This window comes from Plectropomus leopardus, chromosome 19 (genome assembly GCF_026936395.1).
Source record: "Plectropomus leopardus strain MGB_pleo_1.0 chromosome 19, ASM2693639v1, whole genome shotgun sequence".
NCBI classification, from domain to species: Eukaryota; Metazoa; Chordata; class Actinopteri; order Perciformes; family Serranidae; genus Plectropomus; species Plectropomus leopardus.
Window position 1 is genome coordinate 12,789,185 of NC_142194.1, and position 24,629 is coordinate 12,813,813.

General features: G+C 39.3%; 1 protein-coding gene across 3 annotated transcripts in view; it reads left to right on the forward strand.

The window, feature by feature from the left end:
- Positions 1–24,629, forward strand: part of vti1a (vesicle transport through interaction with t-SNAREs 1A) — a 156,955-nt gene that overhangs the window by 39,608 nt on the left and 92,718 nt on the right. For all 3 annotated transcript variants that reach the window (XM_042507708.2, XM_042507706.2, XM_042507707.2), the window contains one exon: positions 1,700–1,784. In XM_042507708.2, coding sequence (XP_042363642.1) covers positions 1,700–1,784 — 85 coding nt within the window. The remainder of the gene's footprint in view (positions 1–1,699; positions 1,785–24,629) is intronic.

The window sequence follows — 24,629 nt, forward strand, 5'->3', positions numbered from 1 at the left end:
TTCTGCTTTCTTAAAAAAAATGCTTTCCATTAGTCATTGACAAACTGACCTCCTTTAGCTGTTAGTTGATACAATATTTAGGGTCCACTGATGGTGAAAGAAGAAATAATTCTGTCTAAATCAAATAGGAAAACATTCAGAATTTGAGTAACCACAACTAATCACTTAAAACAATCACTTACAAGTAAACATTGGTGTAGTAGAGAGTATATGCAGGTAACAGGCTATACCCTTCTAAACAATTACAGTACCTATCAGCCAAAAAGTAACTAGAATATATTGGAGCGTATACCCATTTTCTTCTTGTTAATTAACCCATCTAACGTGTACTTCACCCGCCTCATAAACTACCACTTTATAATTCACTTAATTCAGGAAAATAAAGCATTCATGGTATTGAGCAATACAAATTGTCACACAGACACCAGCATATGTTCTTGTCAATATGAGTTTATGTGTAAATGTAGTATTGGTTCTGTCTATCTGGATTTAAGAAAACAGACTGAAAGCATTTAAAGAGCTAACAAGATATGAAATAATTTGCCCCTTTTCATAGAGCTACATGTTTATTTCATCATAAGTAGCCTGCGTCTGTAAATAGATGGCTCAGCCGCTGGATACATGCACACAATAAAATGTCAACATAATGGTAGATTCTTGCGTTCAAGGGCCCCTACTTTAAGATGGAACTCAAGGCCATCAGTCAACAGATGAGCTCTTTTCTCGCCTTGCTTTTCAGACTCGAATTGTTGAGCTGTTGCGAAGAAACTAAAACCACACGTTCTCTTGGTATCCAAGGAACTGCTATCAATTGATATGTTTACACACAATATTAGAGCCCTAGATAACACCTTGATACTCACAAGCATCCACTTTGAAAAAAATGATCAAATTGCTTATTTAATTATTCATGAAACACATTTTTTTCTTGATATGCTCTCTTAGCTCCACGCGTTCAATGGACAGCCTTGTCAATTGTTGATAGGTGTGCGTAAACCATGTGGGGGGGGGGGGGATGATGCAGTAACTCATGCATCATGGATTAATGTTTTGGTCGACTAATGTGGATAAACAAGAAGCAGAGAAGATGATGGTTTTGTTTAGAGAAAAATATCAAAATACACACCTTAATACTGGTCATTTTATTTACTTAAATGAAAATGTTGGATTGTTATTATATAAGAAATGTTACACTTTTTAGGTTACATTGCTATTTACAATTATGGGGGGGCGGGTGATTTCTCCTCCACTTGGACATGATTTCTTTTAACTGGAAAGCTTCAAATGTTATTTTTACTGTCTCTTAATTCGCCCCAACCTCCCTACCTTAACTTTCCTGTGTGTGCAGCAGAAGGCTGCGCTGTGAAACAGTACCAGGAGGCAACAAACCTCAAAGTAGTTCTTGTTTTTATGTCCAAGATGAGGCAGCAGCACCTCTTACATTGTCAGCCTCAACATGCATATGCTTGATATTCCATCAGCATATAACACATTGTCATCCATGAAGGTTATTGCCAACCTGGCTGTATTATGTTGTCGCTGTGGATGTGGTCTGTCTGTTTAGGTGACAGTGTTGATGTGTTTCTTTGAAATGGGTCCCAGCCCTCTCAATCAATTTTTTTTTCGTGTGTGTGTGTGTGTGTGTTTGTTTCTGCTGCTTTATTTTTTATTTTTTTCTCTCTCTCTCTATTTGTTGCAGAGAGCGCATCTGTTGGACAACACAGAGAAGCTGGAAAGGTCATCACGGAGACTGGAGGCCGGCTACCAGATAGCAGTAGAAACTGGTACGCATTCTGTTTTGGATTGGAAAGAGTGGGGTTGGTGTCGGGAGGGAGGTGTGTGTGGGGGGGGGTTCAAGATAGTGGTGAGGATGAGTGAGCGACAGCAAATTGTCTTGCTCATATGCGAGGTGGGTGGATATGTGTGTTTGTGTGTGTTTGGAAGGGGGGGGTTGGAGGGTGGGTCGGGAAAAAAAAAACCTCTTTCCTTGACGCCTGATGACATTTTCGGGAGCACATCAAAGGCGAGCCAGGGAGGGAGAGAGAGGTGTACAGGCAACAGATCGAGCGCCGCTTCTCCTTGCTCTGCTCCCGAAGAAAATTCGTGCATTGCTACAACTGTGTGTATGTGTGTCTGTGTGTGTTGTGCATGTGTGTGTGTTGGCTGTTTTTTTTTTTTTTTTTAAACAAACAGACAGGGGGTCTATGAAAATAAACAACGTCAGCGTTCCTCCTGAAGTTCTTAATTCAGCAGTGCAGAAGAGGAAAAAAAACATAATATCACTTTCTAAATAAACCATCCCGAAAAAAAACACAACTTCCTTTTTTTCCCTCATTATCAAGGATGGTTTTTATCTTAAAATAGGAAAAAAAAAAGCTCATTGGGATCTTAAATAGATTTAACCAGTTAGCATATTTTCTTTCTTCCTGTCTTCCTTCCTGACAGTCACCACATTATTGAGGCACAGTGTATTCCTCAGAGATGTATCAAAGCTCATTCTTGAAGTATCAACCAGCTTTCTGTGGCTTCCGTTGTAGTTTTGAAAAAGTTTGTCAATTTACACTATAATCGCGGGGTGGCTGGCGTGTGCAACATCGACAGATTTAATAATTCAAGTCAAGGAAGGTTCGCACGCAGACCACCGCCTTTTGATGTTCTCTGTAACTTGCATTCACAAATTCACAAATACAATCTGCATTCTCTGCTTAAAAACGTTGATTCAAATGCCTCAGATGATCCAGAGTTTCTTGACGGTGTCAAATTCTGCGACAGCCGACAGATTTTTAATTCTATCCAGTTGTATCTTTCACTAGTGTTTTTTTTTTTTTTTAAGCCTCACAGCTTGGTTGGTGTTAAAGAAGTGGGCCATGGCTTAATAGTGTTCAGTACCTCCTGGGCCCGCTGGTTTCTCCTCGTAGTTGGCCACATGCCCCCTTGACCCCGAGTCACCGGTGGCTCTCTCATCCACCGTGTGTGCGTCTAGCTAAGAACAATGCTCGTTTATCCCGCCTTGGTCCCACACACTTGGCTTGGTCCACACCAGCTGGGGGTGTGTTTGTGGTTTGGTGGGGAAGCTTCGCCCCCTCGTCTTTAATCCATGACCCCTTCCTTTTACTCCGCTGTCGATACCAACCCTCCGCTCAGATGCACAACCTGAAATGGCGATGTCTGCGGGTCAAACAGGGGATACATCTGCACAAAGAAAAAAGATACACAGGGAATATCCACGCCGCCACCAGACTAATTACTATATGTGCCAACCTCTCAAATTCAACAAACAACACTGGGCACAAACATCAGGTAGCCATATTTATCCACTGGTTTATACCATTTGACAGGCTTCGCCATCTGATCCCAAATTCAGTTTGCTCTTTAATTTAGTGTTGTTCGCCCATCTCAAACTATATATTTACTCCTGTGGTAACTCTTGTGCGGCAAGTCACAACACTTCCCAGACATCTTCATGAAATCCTGCACTATTTAGATCATAGTCCTGCCACAGTTCTTAAGAGTATAGAGGCGCAGTACAGTCTTTTTGCAAACTGTTTATTTTTGAACAAAAGCTCCATTTATTGTAGTTCCTTCTCTTTCACATCAACAAATACAAAATAATGAAATAAAACTCCCAAGAAGTGCAAGCGTGCTTTATTCATGCATGTAATGAAAATGGCAATTGTTGAGGAATAAGCTTTTGAGTTTTAAAACACAGAGGTGTGGCATCCATAGACGTTAAACACGAATAATTAGAGCGTTAAGTGTTTCTCCAATCAGACAGTCATATTGTAAATACTTTTCTTGCCACAAACCTCAACTCTCCTCAGACATCTAAGCTGCACTTTTTTTTTCTTTGTAAAGAGGAGCAGTTTAGCATCGTTATTTTGCAGTAATTCAAAGTTGCATTCTCCATCCACAATGACACAGTAGCCCTTAAGAACTGTAATTGACCAATGGGGGAAGTGGAACTAAAAGACATTTTATTTCAAAGAGATAGATCCTGAACAAAGAAATGGCGTCGAAACTCAGCTTTGCCCCCTTTTTCTCTTCAGCGTCGACAATATATCTCTTAATGACCAGGAACAAAAAAGCCAGGATGCTTCTAGGTCACATTTAAGGGAAAAAAGAGGACTCTTAGTTCTAAGAAAAGATAAATCTTCACACAGTACCATTTTATCAGATTTCAGCATTTTTTTTCTACCATTCTCAATGTCTCCAGTGTATTTAGTGAAAACAAAGGCCTGCCAAAAGCAGTGAGAGCCCTCAGAGGGATATAGAGGAGACTCTTTGGACATGCAGAGCTATTTACCACATGCACCCTCAAGAACTACGGTCCTCTGTTTGTCTCATAAATAAAGTATAGAACTTCATTAGTGAAGAGCACCGACTTAAAAGCCCAGGCATAGCAACAAGCAGACATGGGGGCTAGCCCAGTTAAAGAGGGCCCTAAATAAAGAGGGAGGGCATGCAGTTAGCCAATTTAAAGACATTTGAGTCAGGGGCATTTGAAATGCCCAAATGTGGAGGCTTGACTGATGTTAAAATCAAAGACATGCCAGATTTTTAGTCCTTCCCTCCACAGTTGAAAAGATTTTGAATGATTTATGATTGCTTGTTTAGAAATAGATAGCATGTCAGATAAGACATCTAAGTTGCAGTGATTAGCTGTTCCACCTTTTTGATTATTATTCATTGAAGGGGAGAGAGTTACATACTGATCGACAGTTCATGCAAGACGTGGCGAAAAAAATTCAGGCAGAATTTTTCAGCTATGGTAATAAAAATACTCTGTTGTGTTTACTGGCATCAGTCTAGTAATTGAATTAGAAGAGTCTTTGCTGATGGTGCTTTAAATGTGCAGTCGTTTTAGGACATTAATAGTAATTGTAGGCAAAGGTAAACTTTAAACTTGAATTCTGGAGCAATAGTTATGTGTGTTCTTGAAGCGTCTGTAGTTTGCACACAGAGACATGACTAAAAATTTTAGATTTAATTACAGCATGAAATGCAAAAGCTTTTAATTTTTACAATTATGAATGAATGCATCTCAGAGGCAACATTTAGAAATTGCACGACTCAATAAATCAGCCAGCAAATGTGGAGAGAAAGTACTTTGAAAAATTATCCCCCTTTATACTTGTTCAGTTGACACAAATAACTTAGCAATGCCAGCAAAATGAGCCGCCGAAACAAAGACAGACGCAGACAAAAGCGTTGCTACTCTGCATTTTAAAGGTGGCCAGCAAGAGGCTGAGAACACTTCTTAGGCGACTGTTCATGGTGTTTAGGGGCCTGTAATCAATCCTGCAAAATGAAAACAGCTCATTAGGGATTGATTTCAGTCCCGTTTAGATAAGCAGAGAGGGCCAGGGCCCGGCCCCCAGGGGCCCCCAGCCTAGCCCAAAGTTCACGCCATGCCAGGTAGAGAGCAGCACCGCAGGCTATCAACTTTATTAGGATGGAGATAAGCTGATTAGACCTTGTCAATCAAAGGTGCCAGTGACTCAATCATGATCCAGGGGTCTTTTCTTTATGTCTCTCCCCTTTTTCTCTCTCTTCCCACTCGCACAATCTCCCTCTCTTTTTTTTGTGATAAATCATTGAAGCGACCAACAAAGTGGCAGCCATCGCTGGGCTAAGCTAAGCAGCCCTGCAGTTGTCACCAAGGCAGACGCGTGGGGACCCTGTGATGATGTGACGACTATATTAAAGAGTACATCAATTTGTTTTAGAGCAGTTTGATTTTCAACTGCAGTGGTATTAAAAGAGAGGGGGGGGGTGGCGAGGGGAGGGCGAGCGTGTCGGCGTCATCGAACATGATTCCAGTGGCAGAGCAAGGGGTGCTGGGACAGCAAGAAATAAATAGATAAATGACGGAGTGACGGGAAATAAATAAATATGTTTTTGTAAACATAAAAAAAAAAAAAAATCTTCATGGCTCCCTTTTGAAGCCGAGTGTGGCTTTGAGTCTTGCTGAGAGTCCACGGGCGCTGGAGTGGCCCAGTAACACAGCGCACGTTTGTCCCGACTCTCTATCTCTCCCCCTCCATCTTCGTCTCGTTCTCTGTTTCTCTCCCACTCGCTTTATTTCTCCCTGTTCCCTCTAAAGATCAGACTCGATGATTCTTTTGGTGCTGGGCCACCAAAGTGGTGCTCGCTCCTCAAATCCATAAGCAAACACTTAGCAAATGACATAATCAGTTACATTTATGAAGCGCAAGTGATATTTTAGGCAGAAGCTATTATTAGCCTCTGCTTAGTAATTTTTATCTTATTCTTTTAATATATACAATATGTGGCTAATCCAGAACGATGTAAAATCCCTCTGAATTATCAAATAAAACATAATTATTAAGAAAACATATTTGCACAAATTGGAATCCTACAAATTAAAAGCTGTTTTGGTTATAGACATTTTTGGAATATTTATTTTCCAAATAATTAATTACAATTACTGTTTTTAAAGAAAAGTGTTCCTCTCTTTTTGTTAATTCCCACGCTTTTAAACAGATTCTTTTTAAAATAACTTAATATTTTTAATTTGAGGTTTTGTGTGACTCCACAATTTGATACTTATTGTTAAGGATTTTTTTTTCATTCACCACATGAATGATTTGTAGAATTATATCTAGTATATGTGCAATGTAAATCTTTTTCTTTTCACCATGTAGCTGAATCTTCTCTGGCTTCCATTTTTTAGTTTATTCTCTCTGTTCTACAATGTAGTTTGAATATTTTAAGGATCAGTTTGCTAAAGTGGATTTCCTTTAGGTATAGCATAATAAATCACTTTTTTGCTGGCTGATACAATCAGCATGTTGCATTGTGTTCAAAAAGAATATGAAGTCATTTGATAATTGTTTGATTAATGCAGCCGAGAGCTAGGACTTAAATATTTCACAGCTTGACTTTTCAGCTGAGGAGAAAGGAGGCCTTTTGTGAAATCCGTTTTAAAGGAAAAGTAGGTTTTTCTATAGCTGTTGAAAAGAAGAAAATAATTATTAAAAAAGGCTCCCAAAATTTCGCTTGAAACCATATTTCCTAAATATATATGCTTCAACGCATAACATCTCGCTCTCAGAAAATCTAGCCGCGGGTGAGCTGTTTATCGGTAAACCCCCGGTGGATGAAAGGCATAGCAATAATGATTTTTTCTCTCCTAATCGGACCTTGTCAGCAAGGCGTCTTATCGTGGAGAGGAAAATGACACCGATCCTATCGAAGAGCCTGGAGTCCGAGTCGGCGGCGTGTGTCCCCCCCAATCATGGCCGGCCGTGGCCCAGCCATATCTAGCGCCGCCACAAACGGCGAGCGACGCTTTTTTCATGTGGACTTCAAAAACGTTGCGAGTCATTAAAATTGCACCCGCGTTCGGCAGCGGGGATCAGCCGCTCTGGAGCGAAAATGGGATGTGGGAAGAGGAGACTCGCTAAATGTGTTAATTCCATCCTCACATGTTTAAGGCTTAATTTTAATCTGTTTGAGGAAGGGGGAGGGATGGGTTGGGGGGACGATTGGAAAGGGGCGGGAGGGCAATGAGAAAGCCTCGCACTGCAATAAATCGCCATTATCTTTGACACCCTAGGACTCAGCTGTTCCAGGGATTTAGGGGTCCACTGGCAACAGTGTATATCGTAGGGCATGAAAACACTGTTTACGCTTGAACTGCGGTAGCTAAGGTGCAATCGCCAGTTTCAGGCAGCACAGACAAAAGGCCCAACGCGCACAATGGCCGGCTAGCATACGTACCCTCAATGGAAGAGCTGAACCAACAGACTTGAGTGTGTGTGTGCCTGTTTTCCCTGTGTGTGAGTGGGCAAGTCTGGATTTCCCCGAGCATCGACAGGTGTTGTCGCAAACATCCAAATATTAGCTTAAGTTAAGTGGCGCTAGGAACATGACAATAAGTGTCATGTTTGTATAAAATTAAATGAACCTTACACCAAAGATGGATGTCTGTTAGAAATCTCTTACTGAATAATAGTGTCCACCAACTACTGCAGCAACTACTGGCCTCCCTTTGTCCATCTGTTGGGTCTGCAGAAAGTGTTAGCTAGCATTGATAAAATTAGGAGAAAATCTAATAATTAGACCTTTAGTCAATTATTAGCTTCAACAAGGCTCTCAACATAATGAGTCTCTTGGAAGTAATGATCTGACTAGAGAGCTCATTGGAGCTTTCAGGCTCAGTGAAGCAACATTGCTAAGACAAATGTTGGTTTACCAATTTTAAAATGATGCCTACATTGTTAGATTGAATTTTGAAACTTGCGAGATTTAATTTAAATTCAATCAAGAATTTAGCAGATTTAATGAAAAATATATGTATTATGATGTGTCCTAAAGCTTAATCCATAATTTTCGGCACATTTATATGCCATCATTATGATTGCTTTGCTGCGAAAGTCATGGGTGTAGAGGACTTTTATTTTGACAAAATTAAAGATATTTATACCAAAAATTTACGCAGGAAAGGCACAAATTGTTGCATTAAAAAAATCACCAGAATTCATTAAATTTAGTATCTGATGCTTAAAAGGTTCTAGTGGAGGAACCCCAAACCCCCAATTTCATATTTGTCCTCTAATGTTGAAATTAAACCTATGCCCTTGCACTGAGCACATGTAACCCAGCAACATGATCAGTATTTCTCATAGCAGACATCGAAGAATGTTGCCAGCTTTGGTAAATGCAGTATATTTTTTTTGGTGTTTTTCCACACTTCTCTACACTTCAGATGAATATAGCAACAATAAACTTAATTAAAAAAATAAATGTTGCTAATATTACTTTTAACCCTTTAATACCCGAATCAACATCAGTTTTCTTGTGTATGCATTTAAACTCTGACACCTCTGAAAATTGGTTTGATTTTTTTATTTATTTATTTATTTTTGTAACACAAGGGGAATGAATGCAATGAGCAACTTTGCAAGAAAATGTCCCGCAAAATTGCTGGACATTAAAATGAAAAAAAATATAATCAAAAACAAGGGAAAAAGTGCAGAAAACTACATTTCTAAAAGTATTTATTTATATTTATGTTACAGAAATAATTTATATATATGTGTGTGTGTGTGTGTGTGTGTGTGTGTGTGTGTGTGTATGGGTAATATATATAATAAAATATATAAGACAATTTTCTTTTAGCTTTTTACTAATTTCTTGCAATTTTTGGCCATTCCTTGTGAAGTTGTTTATTGCTTTCTTCTCATGCTTTTGAAAGAAATCAAGCTCATCATCAAATCATGCTCAGGGGTTAAATAATGCATACTGTCACTTAGAAATAAACTTTAAAATTAAGTCATTTTAAAACCTTTTATAAATTGCTCTATATTCTCGATCAAACCTCATTCAAATAATTTATTGATATAATCTAGTCCTTATCTCACCATACAAAACACCCTTCAATTGCTAGATAGCGGTATGCCACTGTATCTTAAAAGACACCTTCGTCCCAACCTTAAATCAGATTTTTTTCTATTTTTAGGTTACAATAGCTAAAAAGATACCCCCTGCCTTCTTGCATGCAGAAGAAAAAAGTGTAGCGTTGACCTCTGGCTGACACAGAGAGAGCTGAGGGAGGGTGGGGGAAAGCGGCAGAAAGCACGACAGAGAGGAGAGAGCTAAAACAACAACTGTGAAGAGCCGCATAGGGTTAAAGAAAAACTGTTTCAGAAGGAAATGGGAGACAAAAGCGAGGACTTGGAGCCCCCATGGGCGCTTTAAAGAGCCGCTACATCTGAGGTGCTGAAATATTAAAAATGGAAAGGGAGAATCAAAAAAACAAAAATTGAAATAGTGAAATAAAGAAAAAGAGTGGCAGTGAGAGAAAAATGTGCCACCTTGTCACCCGAGGACGCGTATCAGAAATATTAATTCGGTGATGAGAATGACGCACCGGATGACAAGAGGATTGATGTCAGTTAAAACCCTAAAAGGTGCAAAAAACAAGGAGACATTTATCAGAGTGAGTGTGGATATGCTGCTGTATATGAACAAGAGATGGAGATGTTGGAGGAGATGACTCTATTCACATAAAATGATTTTTCTCTTCTTTACAATTAAAAACAAAAAAATCCACTGGCTTTACATTTGACCAGTGACCCCCTTACACTTGTTCTCATTTACAATATAGTAAAGTGACAACCATTTTTATTTAAAAAGAGGCAAAAGGCAGCTACTACAAAGTATTTGAGTAATGACAACAGAGTCAAACCACAACTAACAGTGTGTCTTAACAGTGTGTCTTCTGTCAGGCTGGCAGACATAAATGGGCAATTTTTTTTTCATGCAGATTCAACAGTTTTAAGGAAGAAAATTGTTAAGGGGAAAGTGGTTGCTTTTTTTTAAACATTTCTCTTTTGCTTTTCATGTAGTTATGTAAAATTATAATTTAACAGCCAACAAGTTTTAGCCACATAACTGTGATGCGTCATGGCATGAGTAGTAATATATTTTTCTCTGTGCATTTGTTTTGAATATTACAAATGCATTTATTGAATGCAATTAATTACTTATTTTTTGTAACTTTTTTTTGTTATGGATTGTAATTTAGGACCTAATTTTTAATGAATCTATGTCTGTCAGCCAATATAAACTTTTTTCACAATAGGAATAACCTAATTTATACTGACCCTAATGGCACAAGAATAAATTTTAATTATCAGACAATAAATCTTTTAAAAATTAACAACATAAATAAATAAATACATTCACAATACAGTCAAATTTATGTGATAGATTAAACAGTAGTAAGCAGACAAAGTTACTAATAGTAGCTTGCCACCCAGCTAACTGCTGATGACATTTTAATGTAAGTTGCCTACCATCATTCACTTACAGTAGATAGCAACATAAAAGTTAGAGTTTGAAAAGATTTATTTTTAGGCCGATGCCTAAATGTAATTGTAAAATTAAAAAAACTCAATACATGGAAATAAAAAAAAAACCCAACTAAAAACATAATACTTACTATAAACGTAAATACTGTGTTACAGAATGTAGAATAAATGTGATTTGAAATAATAATATCATGTACCATTGCTCTCACTATAAATTCACAATCTTAAAAATCTTTTTGTTAATGGTTATCACTTTTTAAAGTAAATATAAATTTAAGCTTACATAGTGCCAACAATTTTTATTTTTATTTTGTCTCTTCTCATTAAAAAGTAAACAATTACTTTTGCATTTGCATTAATTATCTTAGCGCAAACAAAAACAATATCCACTACAATGGCAGTGGTATTACAGTATTTTTATTTTTAGCAAAAGCTATGTGCACTCACTTTGTGTCTCTCATATTGCCATCACTTTCATACCAGTATTTGAAATGCACCCTGGAGAGTGATGAATGATATAATGTAATAAAATAATTTATTATGAAAGGTTCCTGAAAAAACAATTTTATACTTATAATACTTAGACAACACACATTTTGTTTGCTGAATTGTAGATAAAAGTTTTACACCTGTGGACATATGGTCGATTACTGTGATAGATGATGGCAGTAACAATAGTCACATCACATCTGTTAATGTGTTTTGATATAAGTGCCAATATGTTTTAGGTGATGGGATTACTGCTCTTGAGTAATCTGGAGCATTTCGTTGCTCATTATAGTTTTGAACAAGTTATTAGTAGATTGCATTGAATGTAACTTTCCCAGCTGGGGACCGCATCCAAAGGTCTGCAAGGGAACAACCCAACAACAACAATGACTCCTTTTTAGCTTAAGATGGTGTAGCTGTTGCTTTGTTGTCAGAGTCTTTTAGCGAATGCACTGTGTCAGTTCTCGTATAGTAACACAGATGTTTTTCAGTTGCACAGATAGAGACCCTGTAGCCTCACGTCTGCAAATTGCTATGTGGCACCTTTTGTGTAACAATAAGCAAGGCTTGTACTCTTAGATTTAAATTACTTGGTCTAAATCTAAAATAAAGAAGAAAAGTACAACTGCTCGTGATCCCTGCGACAGTAAGTGTTGGCTCTAGCCTTGAGGAAAAATTTTTGATCCTGTGTTAGAAAACCATATAGGGCTAAATGCAGTCATTAGCTCTTTATTAATCTGCATCTTCTGTAGACGTTCCCCGAGCCTCCCACCCTGCAAGACACACAATTATACTGTACAAACACGCTGAAGCACATTAGCCATCTCCGTCTGTCTTTGCTCCTCTTTTCCTCAATGGTAGCCCCAAGGAGCACCCCCCTCCCTCCCCCTGTCAAAGGAGCTTCCTCCTTGGCTGTCCTGTGCCCATCAGACAGGGTGCCCGCCCGTTTAAGACACCCAGGGAACATGAAACAGAGCCGGGCCGAGATGTCAGCTGGTTGCCCCATCTGCCAGTCAGTGGGATGGTAAAGCTTTTGTCCTGGGGGGTAACCTTAGGAGTGCTCTGTGTGCTGCTCAAGCGTGTGTGCATAGTGTGCATGTTGCTTTGGGGACAGGAGACTCTGCATCAGTTTTTTTTGAGCCACAAACAACATGCTGACATTGTCCTTTTAATTTATGTGAGCACATACAGGACTGTCGTATTTGGACGAAAATGACCAAAATTTAAATTTGAGCTCTCTGTTGTCAGATCAGGGTGAAATAGCTGCTGTGTTTATCACAAACAGTTTTGAATGGCAGACATTTCAAGGGAATAAAAATGTGTAGGTCTCAAAGAATTGTCCTCGGTTGGATTGAAGTTAATTGGTCTCATTTCAGATCTGCTCGCTTCTTATGGATACACAGTTGGTGGAGCACTCATCAGAATTTTAAATGGCCTGGAACTTGTCTCTATCCTTTTCCCTGTTCCCCTGTTAAATAACATAACCTTGACAGTACAAACAGTTTGACTTCCATATAAATGAAGCGAGTGGATGGAGGCTGGCCGGCTGGTTGAAACGAAGCACAGCTCCACTCATGCATTCTATCGTTCGGTAGATAGGCCGCGCCCTTGAGCTGCTTTAGGAGGGAGGAGCCGCTTGTTCTCGCTCTGTGAGAAGGTGCTGAAAAGGGGGCCTCTGTGCATGCGCGAATGCACGCACATAATCCTTTGGACGGGTCTATGTGAGCCCAAGAGTTCCTAAAAAGAAAATGCACGCAGACAGCATGAACTTATTTATTTACCACTGAGTTATGCTTTTGTAGTTGTGCCTGTCAAGGATATCAGCACAAGTTAATATGTGTGCTTTTGTGCGTGTGCATCTGGAAGTGTGTGTCTCCTAGTAATATGTTGCACGTGCTTTGCACCTCAGTTGTTTCAGACTCCGATAAAATGCGATTCACAACAACAAAGTCATCCCTTTCCTGTGCTGTAATCATTTTTTAGTCAACTTTGACTGTTAACTGCCATGTAGAAAGCTTCCCTTAAGTGGTCTACAAAGTCCCCACGCTCACATCAGTCAGTCTCACCGCATGATGTATGTACTGTAGTGGTGGTAGTCCTGAAGGGCTGATGTATGCACAGCTCTGCACCGGCATAGTCCTCCCTGAGCACATCTATGATCTTGGGTTACTCAATCATCAATCAAGGCCAACTGCAGCGTACTGTACTGTCGCCCATCTTTTAAAGCTCAGTTGTGAAGGACTGGCTAAGATGGCCTAGGGGACACTTTCCTTGGTCTGGCCCATCTCAGGTTTGATGTGAATATGTGCGTAGTTATGACTACACACAGAGCAGAGTCGACGTATTGATGTGGACTTTTTTAATGTTTGGTGAAGGCCACCTGATAATAGGAATGTGATTTTTATTAGTGTTTTTTTTTTTCTCTGAATTTTTAAAATATTTTCGGGAGACATTTTTTCAGTTATTCGTTTGACGTTTTCTTCCTTTAATTCTGTTTATTTTCAGCTTTAATGCTTAGTTCTTTTTGTCCTTGACCTTGTATATTAATCGAATTTTTGTAGTGTGTAACAGTTGTATTTGTCTGTTTGTATTTATAGTTGTAACAGTGTTTATGCTGCCCTCTTGGTCAGGTCACTACAGAATTTTTATTTCAGCCACTCTTAAACCTTGTTAAATAAAGGATGTATACAGTAAATGATATATATATATATATATATATGTCTAAAAAAAACGGACGAGGAAATAAAAAAACACATTATAATGAAGTAGAAACTTTCATTTTTATATCAAAAGTTAACCTTACACATTTGGATGTTTTCTTTTCTTCCTACATATTACATTTATCGAAACATTATCAAAGCAACATTAGATGCAAGTAGGGCTGCAAATAACAATTGTATTCATTGTTGATTAACTTGCTGATTTTTTTTTTTTGATTAATCAGTTAGTTGCTTGGTCTATAAGATGTCAGAAAATGGTTATACATATCGATTATTGTTTCTCAGACCCCAAGATGACATCCTTAAATTTTTTGCTCACAACACAAATATATTCAATTTGTTTTTACTTGGGATTAAAGAAACCAGGAAGCCTGGAATCAGAGAATTTTGAGATTTCTTTTCTTTATAAATTACTCTAACCAATTAATCGATAATCAAATTAGTTGGCAATTAACATAAGATTAATTGTTGCAGCTCAAGAGGAAAGTATGGCATATTTCACTCCATAAACAAAGGTGATCGTTTTGTAAAATAAACTTGGAAAATCGTTTGCAGGCAATGCATTCATTGAATGTTATTGCCAAATGTACCTCGTCCCAAATGAAGCTTACTTGAAAAATGCACAGCCTAAATTTCAGACAATATGGACAGAGGGGAGCAGACAAAGGAGGCAGTGCAAGAAAACAGTGCCAGAGAATCAAACAGAAACACACCGTGCATTCACTTTCTCCACAAAGCTACTCAGAATTCATTATATTATCCGGAATGGACATTCAGAACCATACGATATTGCAGCGATAGACTTGCATGCCAATTTTCCTGTGTGCTTGAAGTGAGCTATTGTGCTATTTTAATGAGCTGTTTAGACTAGTGGCCAGTTGCATTTGGGCTGTAACAACCAGCTCAGTGAATAATTGTTATTGCCTCTTAAAGGCCAGATGTATGGAATTCATGCAAATTCAGAGCAAAGGGAAAATGTGTGTGTGTGTGTGTGAGGGTGTCTTGAAATAATTGTATTCCAGATGTCCTTCTTTTATGTGAACCATGTGCACGCACACACACATGCACGTACGCACGCACGCTAAAAGGACAGAACAGATGATGGTGATGATGATTAAGATCTTGAGCATATGGAGATACTGTGTTGGCTTAGTGTTTGTGTGTACGTGTGTGTGTTTTTTTGAACGTTCCTGCTCCCTCAGTCTTCTGTGACAGGTTCACCCATCTCTCCTGGGGAGGCCTTCACTCCCAATTTAGACGCAAGCGTCGTCAAGTGACAGCAATGGCTCCGGCACCCTACCTTTGCAATATGACTACAGTTAACTTAACAAGTCTCGATATGTGAGCTCCATCTTTGATGTAACTGATTTGAGCGGTTTGAGCATCGTTCTTGCAGAGAAGTTGAAATTTTTTGGTAGACGTGTCAAGATGATCTTCACAGGGATGCGGGTCATTTCTGTCACATTTTAAACTAAAAAAAAAAAAAAAAATCTTTTATCATATTTCACGTAATCTGCACTGTTTTTTTTGTGCTTGAATGTCCCTCGTAAAACATGCTTCCTCTGCCTGTGTGTCAGCTACAGTATGACCCCTCAGAAAACTCATCAGGATGGCCATGTGTGGCCTCAGTGTACTCAGGTCTGTAAAACTGGAGCAGAGCAGCAGCACAGTAGCACAATCCATCTGCCCAGGCCTGCTTGTACAGTGATCATAAATGTCAACAGCAGAACAGAAATCAAAGAGTCCTCTGATATAAACTGTTAGGAAGGTAGTCAGAGTACAAGCAAGTCTTGCATTTCATGTATACGTTGGACCTTTTGTGGGCCGGGCGTTAGAGCAAATGCGGCCATTTTTGTTGATGAGATTCAAGTACAGTGTATCTATTGTTTGTTCTCGTCTTTGATGCTTTTACTGCCTCTGCAACACCTTTAGCTTGGATGTTGCATCTGTTTTATAAAAAAAGTGTGTGAAGAAGCACTTCACTGCAGTGGAACGAGCACATCAGTGTAATATACAAAAACAAAAGAAGTGCATTAAAGGGACAGTTCACTCCAAAGTCAGAAAATACATAATTCCCTCTCTTACCTGCATTGCTGTTTTTCAGTGTAGATTTTGGTGTGTGTTGCAGAGTGTGTATAGATATCAGCCGTAGAGATGTCTGCCTTCTCTTGAATATAATGGAGCTAGATGGCACTTGACTTTTGGTGCTCAAAGCGCCAAAAGAAATGCGTTTTAAAAACTCAACAGCAATCTCTCTTTGCAGAAATCATGACCCGGTTACTCAAGATAATTCAAAGACCTTGTTGTGAGCAGTTGCATGTAGGAACTATTTTTTTTCTACTTAACACTTGTCAACAGTATCACTATGCAGAGTGTAAACCTACTGCTGTTACAACTCAGTCAAGAGGACGCCATTAATGTTTACAGTGCGTGCTGTCACAAGCATGAGTCTCTCGTCCATGAATAGATGCATCTCCCTTTTGCCCGGTGATGTGGTTGCTAGGGAAGGTACAGAGAGAAAATAATTCCGACATGAAACTGCTCATAACAAGGTCTGTTTATTATATTGACCAACCGGGTCGTGGTTTTTGGAAAGAGACATTGCTGTTGAGTTTTTCAAATGAAATTGTTCGGCTCTTTGAGCACCATAAGTCAAGTGCCATTTAGTTCCATTATATTTAAGAGAAGGCTGACATCTCTATGGCTGATATTTCCAGCACTTGGCAACTCACATCAGAACAATTTAGACTGACAAACAGTGTTACAGGTAAGAGGGAAAATATGTTTTTTTTTTTTTAATTTGGCCTTAACTGTCTCTTTAAAAAAAAGTTAATCAGAAAATGAAATTGGCTGAAAATCTGACATTTTTGGGGGTATGTAAACTGCAATAAATGAATCAGTAGAATTAACGAATATTGTCCGATGAAATGAAATTTGAATCTCTGACAGTTGTTAATCTCCAGTGAAACTGATATTGTCTCCCTGTCAGCCATGCTCACAAAGCCCTTTAAAAAATGAACACATTCCAGTGAACTGCAAGCGCTCGAGTGTCTCTGAGTGTATGTACATGTCATCACGTGTGCTCGTGTGTGTGTGCATGTGTGTGTGTTTGTAGGGGGTGAAGTTGTGTTGAGTGACAAGGGCATGCGTCTTGAGCCACCTGGATTTATTTGGGCCAAACAAGAGGGGCCCGTGTCTGTCTGGGCAATGGGGCCTCAGAGCCACGAACAGAAGGTGCCTCCTCACAACTCACACCTGAGCTCCTCCCAGCCTGGGACCAACCTCTCTCGCTCTCTCCATCCATACTGCTTCTTCTCTCTCTGTCTTTCACTACCCTCTGTATCCTCTCCGCTGCTCTCCCAGGCCGTGGCCTGGCCTACTTTTACCTCTCCCACTCTGGACCCTTTGATGTTGACTGTGTTGGCCCTTTTCACAGATCATGTGTATGTTTGGAAATGGCCCCTTTGCTCAATCCTCAGTCTGTTTATGAATATACATTTCACAAACAGGATATGTAGTTAATGGTCTACAAAGAGAAGCGTTCTCTCTTATGTATTAGCTGTGCTTATCACAGTAAATGATGCTAAGGTTCGCAGTGAAAACCACTCTTCCGTTTACTTGATTCTCTCATTTCTTTTTGAGTCACTGCTGAGTTTGTTTGCCTTTGTTGTTGATGTTTTTTTCCCCTACGAATCTCCCAACTCAGTTCCTGGAAAAGAGGCTTTATTCAGGGAGGAAATGTGTGTTTGCTTGTCTGTTAGCATCTTTTTCATTTAGTCTTGAAGTGACAGGGTGTGAAGCTGGGTAGGCGTGTGCATCTCAGAAGTCAAAAGCACAAACACTAACAAGACACCAAGTTGGCTGCTTTATTTCTGAAGGTAAAATCAACTCAGAATCAGCAGGATTCATATTTCTCTGGTCAGTTTGGCTTTGTATCAGAGAATATTGTCACATGGATATAAATATATTGTAGCAGATTTTTACAGAATCTTCGAAATAAGCCACAGACCAGTCAGGGTCCTCGTTGGTTCAGATGGAAGGACTTGTATGAATGATGTGAATGCACACTTGTTAATACTTTAATCCGAACAAAAATTAATAGAAGATTTTTATTTCATGATGGTGAATTTAGTCCTGAACTGTGAAAGTTACTGGCTCGATTATTTCATCTGAGTGATATTTTTTTAAATGTATGTCTATTTTCAGATGTTCTTATTACAAACTCAGATCAACAAAAAGTGACATTTATTCTTCATTTATTACAATTCAGCATGTAATCTAATGCAACAAAAGTGAATATAAAACTAAATATATCTAAAAATATATATTTTATTTCAACTGTTGAATGTTTTTTTGAGGAATACATACATATATGTGTGTGTGTGTGTGTGTGTTTTGGGTTATAATGAAATGGGTAATGGTATGATCACAGATGTTCGAAGCTTCTTTCAAAAACTCTTTTGCTTAAAAAATCCCTAACACGATTATTGGATTATCAAAATAGTTATATAATATAATTTATAATTATATTATATATATATATAATTATATATATATAATTTTGTATTGATCAAAAAATCAATTTATTCATTTAACAACTAATCTTGCAGCTCTGTTTTTGATTACGTTCTATATCTTTGGATAACACAGGCTCATTATCCATGAAAGACAAAAAGTTCTTCACATTCATCTTGGTATTGGAGTGACTATATTTTGACCAGCTGTAGTTATAATAGACTCTGAACTCTAAAACACAAGGCCAGTTGGCTATACATTTACAATTTATTATTTTCAGCCCTGCATTACCACTTTGCTTTTTGGGAAAACTCCAGCACACAACAAGAGTTGACCCTACAAGGTAAAAGGCTGCAATATACAGTAAAAGTAAGTGCTAATCAGTGTCCCTGTTGCCAGCTCCTCTGGACTAAAGCACAGATAAAGCACTTGTTGCCTTGGTTTCCTACTGGAAGGTTAAAACGGGCTGGGTGTCTTTAGTGGTCAACACGAACACCTAATTGATCCAAACTGGTCTTAATAGGGCGAAGCATGATGTGGTCCGCTATTGTAACTAGTGGCATGGGAAACCTGGCAATTAATGGGACATAGTGGATGTCTCAGATTTAGTGGTGTCGATAGAAAGTTGCCCCCTCACACTGCAGCATTGCTGTAATTGAGATGCCCGTCTTTTTTTTTGGCTCTTACAGTCAAGGTGGAGGTTGAAACCTGGATTCAAAAGTGGTATGGCAATATTTGTAAAGCTATTTTTATGTGAAACGTGGAGTTTATTGTTTAATTATTGTACCTCCCATGTTTATGTTATCTGTAGCGCAATCAATACAAAGAATTGAGAAAGTTTTTCAAAACCCACACAATTTATGTTCTTAAATGTCGGCGCAGTGCCAACTCAGGGTATGAGTGTGTGTCCGCTAATGCGTGTGTGCTGAAGAGGCTGTCTTTTCTCTATCAGACTAATAGTGTGTTAGTCCATTCTTCAAGATGTCTGAGACTGTAATTAGTGGATTGCTTTGAGTCGGGCCAGCCAAGTGCGGTGGGAGGGACTGTGGGGAAGCGAAGGGAGCAACAACACGAGGGAGGCTAGAGAAGAAAAGGGCCGTCCATTTCATAGTCCTGATGGAGGTTATATTTTCTGTGACAACTGGACCAGAGTAATCAAAATGTGTTAATAATCCCTTCAAAGGGCCTGGCGGCACATCAGTGAGAAGCCTCAGTGAACGCCAATCCCCCCGCTAGACCCTGATTCTGGCTGCCCCACCCTCATTGACCCTCCGTCAGTCTCTCTTTCTCCCCTTCCTGCTCTGTCTTAACGTCTTTTGCTCTTGATCTTAACCGTCACGTTCAACCAGTGTTTCTGTGTCGAGGCAAACTTGCACTGAAGTTACATATCAAACTGATTCTTCTTATTTCCAAATCAGCCTGTGAGTCCCAACTCTACAATTTGAGCCCAAGCCCCAGTAGGGGGCATTGTTTTGAGTTTTAGAGTGTGTTTTGGCACCCTGCTGCTTGAGTTGAACCCCCTGGGACGATACCCAGGTCAGACTGTATAGGTTATAATAAGTTCTATCTTTTGTTTGAGGATTAACACAAAGGTCAAAGTTGACAAAGATGGCCAGATGGGGTCTCTAGTGCTAAATATCCATACCTTCCGCTCCTAAAAGGAGCTTGAGCGTCAGGATCAATGGGCTCAATCAATGGGTGTAGTGGTGGAGGTAATGCTGGCAAAAAGTTTGATTGCATGCATATTGATCAGAGTGAGGCTAAGAAGCTGTAAGGCTATTGATTTTTTTTTTTTTTTGGTTGAGATTTGCACTTTTTTTTAATCTTCTTTCACTTGTCTACATGTTTGGATGGAGTGTGGTTATAAGCACACAGAAGCAGATACAGATTGTATGATTACCAAAACTTACTCAACTCGAGGTGTGCCATGTCATATTGTTCACGATAATACGGGTATAATTTTTCATACAATAAGAAAAATTCATATCGTGATATTGACAATATTTCAAATTGTTGACATAATTGGTTGAATGGTCAGCGCTGAATAACGCACTTTGCAGCAGGGAGAGTAGAGGAGAACTGACAGAACGTGCAGGTCCAGGTGGACCTTAACAACTCAGTATTTAAGGACTTTTTCAAAACAGAATGAAATTGTCTGTTGATTTATTTTATATATATACTAGTTACGATTCAAGGGTACATTTTTTTTCATATGGCATCTGTTTAGATGTACTATTTATATTTTATACATAATCTGAATCTTAGTTACTGTTGCTGTTTGCAAACTTAATGACAAAATCATTTTTGTTTTAGTTTTTACTGAATATTTGAAGGCAAACTGTTACATGTAAAACTTTAATGCTTGTTTTGTTGCAACTGCATATTCTAGAAATTCATAAAATATTTTTCAGTATTTTGTTATATCATCAAGAATGTCTTAATCGCAAAAGTACCCTGAAATATTGTGACAATATTTCAGGCCACAACACCCACATCTATACTGAACCATCATTCATGTTATGAAGTGTAATCCTACACATGCATAATTACATATACATTGAAACACAACTACACACATTCATTTTTAGGCTCCATGAGTTAAATTGCTATTGGTCAACTGTGTTATTTTACATTCACGTAACTTTTCTTTAAATGAAGCCTTTGCCAATTAGAGAAACTCTGCCTCATTTCGTAGTCTAGTCTGAAGCTGCGTGTCAGGATCAGTTTGAAGCATTTAAAAATGCATGGGGTCCAGGTGAGGTGCCCGAGCCCCGATGTGACCTGGGATCAGTTTATGTGGCGTCTCAGGAGAGGCTATGTCCAGTGTAGGGCAGGAAAAGGGACCGCGCTTAATAATAAAACCACGGCATCAAAGGGGCTGTGGACTGCTGCTGGCTGACATGGCGTACATCATGAAACCCGTGTGTGTATGTGTGTCAAGTTTTTTGTCAGTGCTCTTTACTTCTGTGTAAGCTTGTGTTGAGTTGTATTTGTGCACTTATATCACACACATGTCTGTAGTTATGTGCACCTGCAGTAGTCGAATGTGCAAAACACTTTTCTATCAGTGATTGGCGTGTATGTAGTATATATATAGTGTGTCTGTGCGTACACGAATGTTCACAATAGGGCCCTCACTAGGTGGTGTGGCTCCCTGGGAAGGCTAGCGTAGCTGCAAGCGCTAGAGGACTCATTGACTTTCTAATGATTAGTGGTCAGGCCCCCAGCCCATGCTAGTACCAGGGGTTTGGCCTAGCCGCTGCTGCTAGCCTCTGGCCACCGCCGTGCACCACTATCGACTCACCCCCAGCCCCCGCTCTCTTTGGCCTGCTGGCGATGTGTCAAAACCCATTAGCACAGAGTTCCGCAACTATAGAGAGGGATCATTTTAGGTTTATCTTTCTTGCTCTCCCCTTTCCTGCTCCGTGGCCGTCTCCTCTCTCTCCCCCTCTCATTCCTTCTCTCTCTCAGTCTCCTCATCCTCCTCCGCCCTGCTAAAATGAAGAGGGAAAAACAGAGAGAAAAAGGAGTAACCTTTGACAGGAGTTGTTCCAGTTGTGGTATGTATGGCTGCGTATTGATCTGCATTGGCTTTAGGAACTATAGAGAAGAGAGTCAGCGAGTTGCCGCTGCTTTCAAGTCCCACACATTTTTTTTTCTGGGGAAAGACAAGGAAGTTTCAGATGCATATTGACCTCCTGGGGTCCCATAAGCTATGGAGATTTGTTTAGAGAAAGGGGTAGGGTGTTGTAACATGTATATGTGTGAGAAAAAAGTTCAGGAGTGTATGATCCCATATGTTATCCTCTATCATGTTAATTTCCGTTGTGTGTATGTGTATTTTGTGTGTCTTTGAGAGACAGAGAGAGAACATGTGTGTTTTTGTGCTCCATTGTATTGTGTATTATGTATAATGTATCCTTCTGCTCCTCTTGTTGAGTTTGACCTCTTGACACACTTGGTTGTTTCTTTCAAGTTATTGACCGACGCAGCCAGTTTATCCAGATAACTATTTTAGAGAGTGGAACTTCTTTATTTAAAAAAAAAAAATCTAAGCCATGGTTTGAATTAGAATAGATAGACACACACACACACACACACACACACACACACACACACACACACACACACACACACACACACAGCTCAGCGAGACGGCATCCTTCTAACCCAGCACTTCTTTTTCCGATAAGCTCGATCTCCCAAGAGACAAATGCCTGTCAAAGACTTTGTCCAAACAACGAGAAATCTGTGGAAAAACAAAAAAACACACACACACACACACACACACACACACACACACACACACACACACAAATACTTCTCCATCACTGTTCATCAATCCATCTAGTTGTGAAATCATTATTTATTTATGGAACTTTAAAGCGCGTTATTTGAATAATGCGGGGTATGACGAAGGGGGAGCTGTACGGAAACAACAAAATGACAACCACACCAAAACCACCCGAGGGCACATGCCAACACATCGCATCAGTGTCATCCTTCCTCGCTTTGCCCCCGTGGGCTCGCTGCTCAGCAGGTAGCCACACATGCGCACACACATACGCACACGCATACACACACATTAACACTTACAATGTAATATTATAAAACATACATAAACCTTATGAATTTGCTTTTTTTCCTGCTGAGACACACTAAAAAAACACAGTAAGTAGTTTTCCGATATAGACTCAAATATAGACTCCACAAAAACTTATTTTCACTCTCCAAAACACACACACACACACACACACACACACACACACACAGACTTATGCACCACGCCCTCAGGCCCTGGAGACGGCAGCAATGGCATCAGCGGTCTGATAGATGGATCCTGTCTCCTTGTGATCTCCACTTGTCAGACAAGTGTCACACAAAGCCCAAACACAAATCAAAAACACAGGTATGGGGCACATGTCAGTTTGATAGGACCTCGCAGATGCCTCCCCATCCATCAGCAGCTAAGATGCTCACCCATTGACTTGGAATGAGGGTGCCTGTCAGAGTCTTTGGGCTATTGATGTATCTTGTTTGCAGACTAATGGGTTGAACGGTTGTGTTTGGTTTGTAGTGCTGTTATCTTGAGCTTTGTTGTCACTGAGAAACACATAGAGTTAACAGTGGTTTTGGAGTGGCAGGACTTCTGTAGCATTTGTCCCAGTATGCACTGTTAGAGAAGTGCAGATACTAAAGGTCAACCGATAGTGGATTTATAAAGTCTGACATAATAACAATAGTTTGTAACAGGAAAAGCCAATAGCCAATTAATGAAAGATAATAGCCTCCTCACGTTTTTTTTTTTGACCAGGGCTGGGTATCAGTTCGGCTTTTCTGATACCAGCGCTAAATGGGCGCGGTGTCTAAGCCGTGCCTGAACTGATACTTTTTTCTTTCATTTGTTTTGAAAATAAAGCACAAAATGATGGTCAGCTACAGGAAAGAATGTCTTTTTTGTAGAGAGAAGTTTGAACTTGAAATCAAACAATACATGACCTCTTTACAGGATAAATTATACTTAAATATATAAATATCACTCACATAATAAATCATCTTAGCACTATAATGCTATAAAATAGTATTTGCACTGATAGCAGCAAAATAAATTTCGAGTTGGGATCAGTTATTGTCTTTCTAACTCAGGAGAGACTCAGTGATATTAAAAACTTCATTCACAATGCACTGCTTCATTTAACGTGATGCTCTCTTCCCCAGTAGCTGCAACCTCACTGTCACACGTCACTGCAACACACATGGACATATAAATATAAATCTGGAATTGAAAATGAAATTAAAAATAATTAGTAAACAAATCTGGAACTGAAAATCAAAAAGTGGGACTTACATTATATTGACTCTGTTTGAGGAGCTTTCATGCAAAACTGAGAAATTGAGAAAATCAAAAATTGGCGGTATTTCTGTTAATTTGTAACACTTACTTGTGCCATAGACCACATTTGAGGCAAGTTACATCTATAACAATTTTCTGTAAAAGGTCCTGTCAGCACCAGTTAATTGGCCAAACAGATGAATTGGTCAACCTCTAGTCCCTCCAGGATGTTGC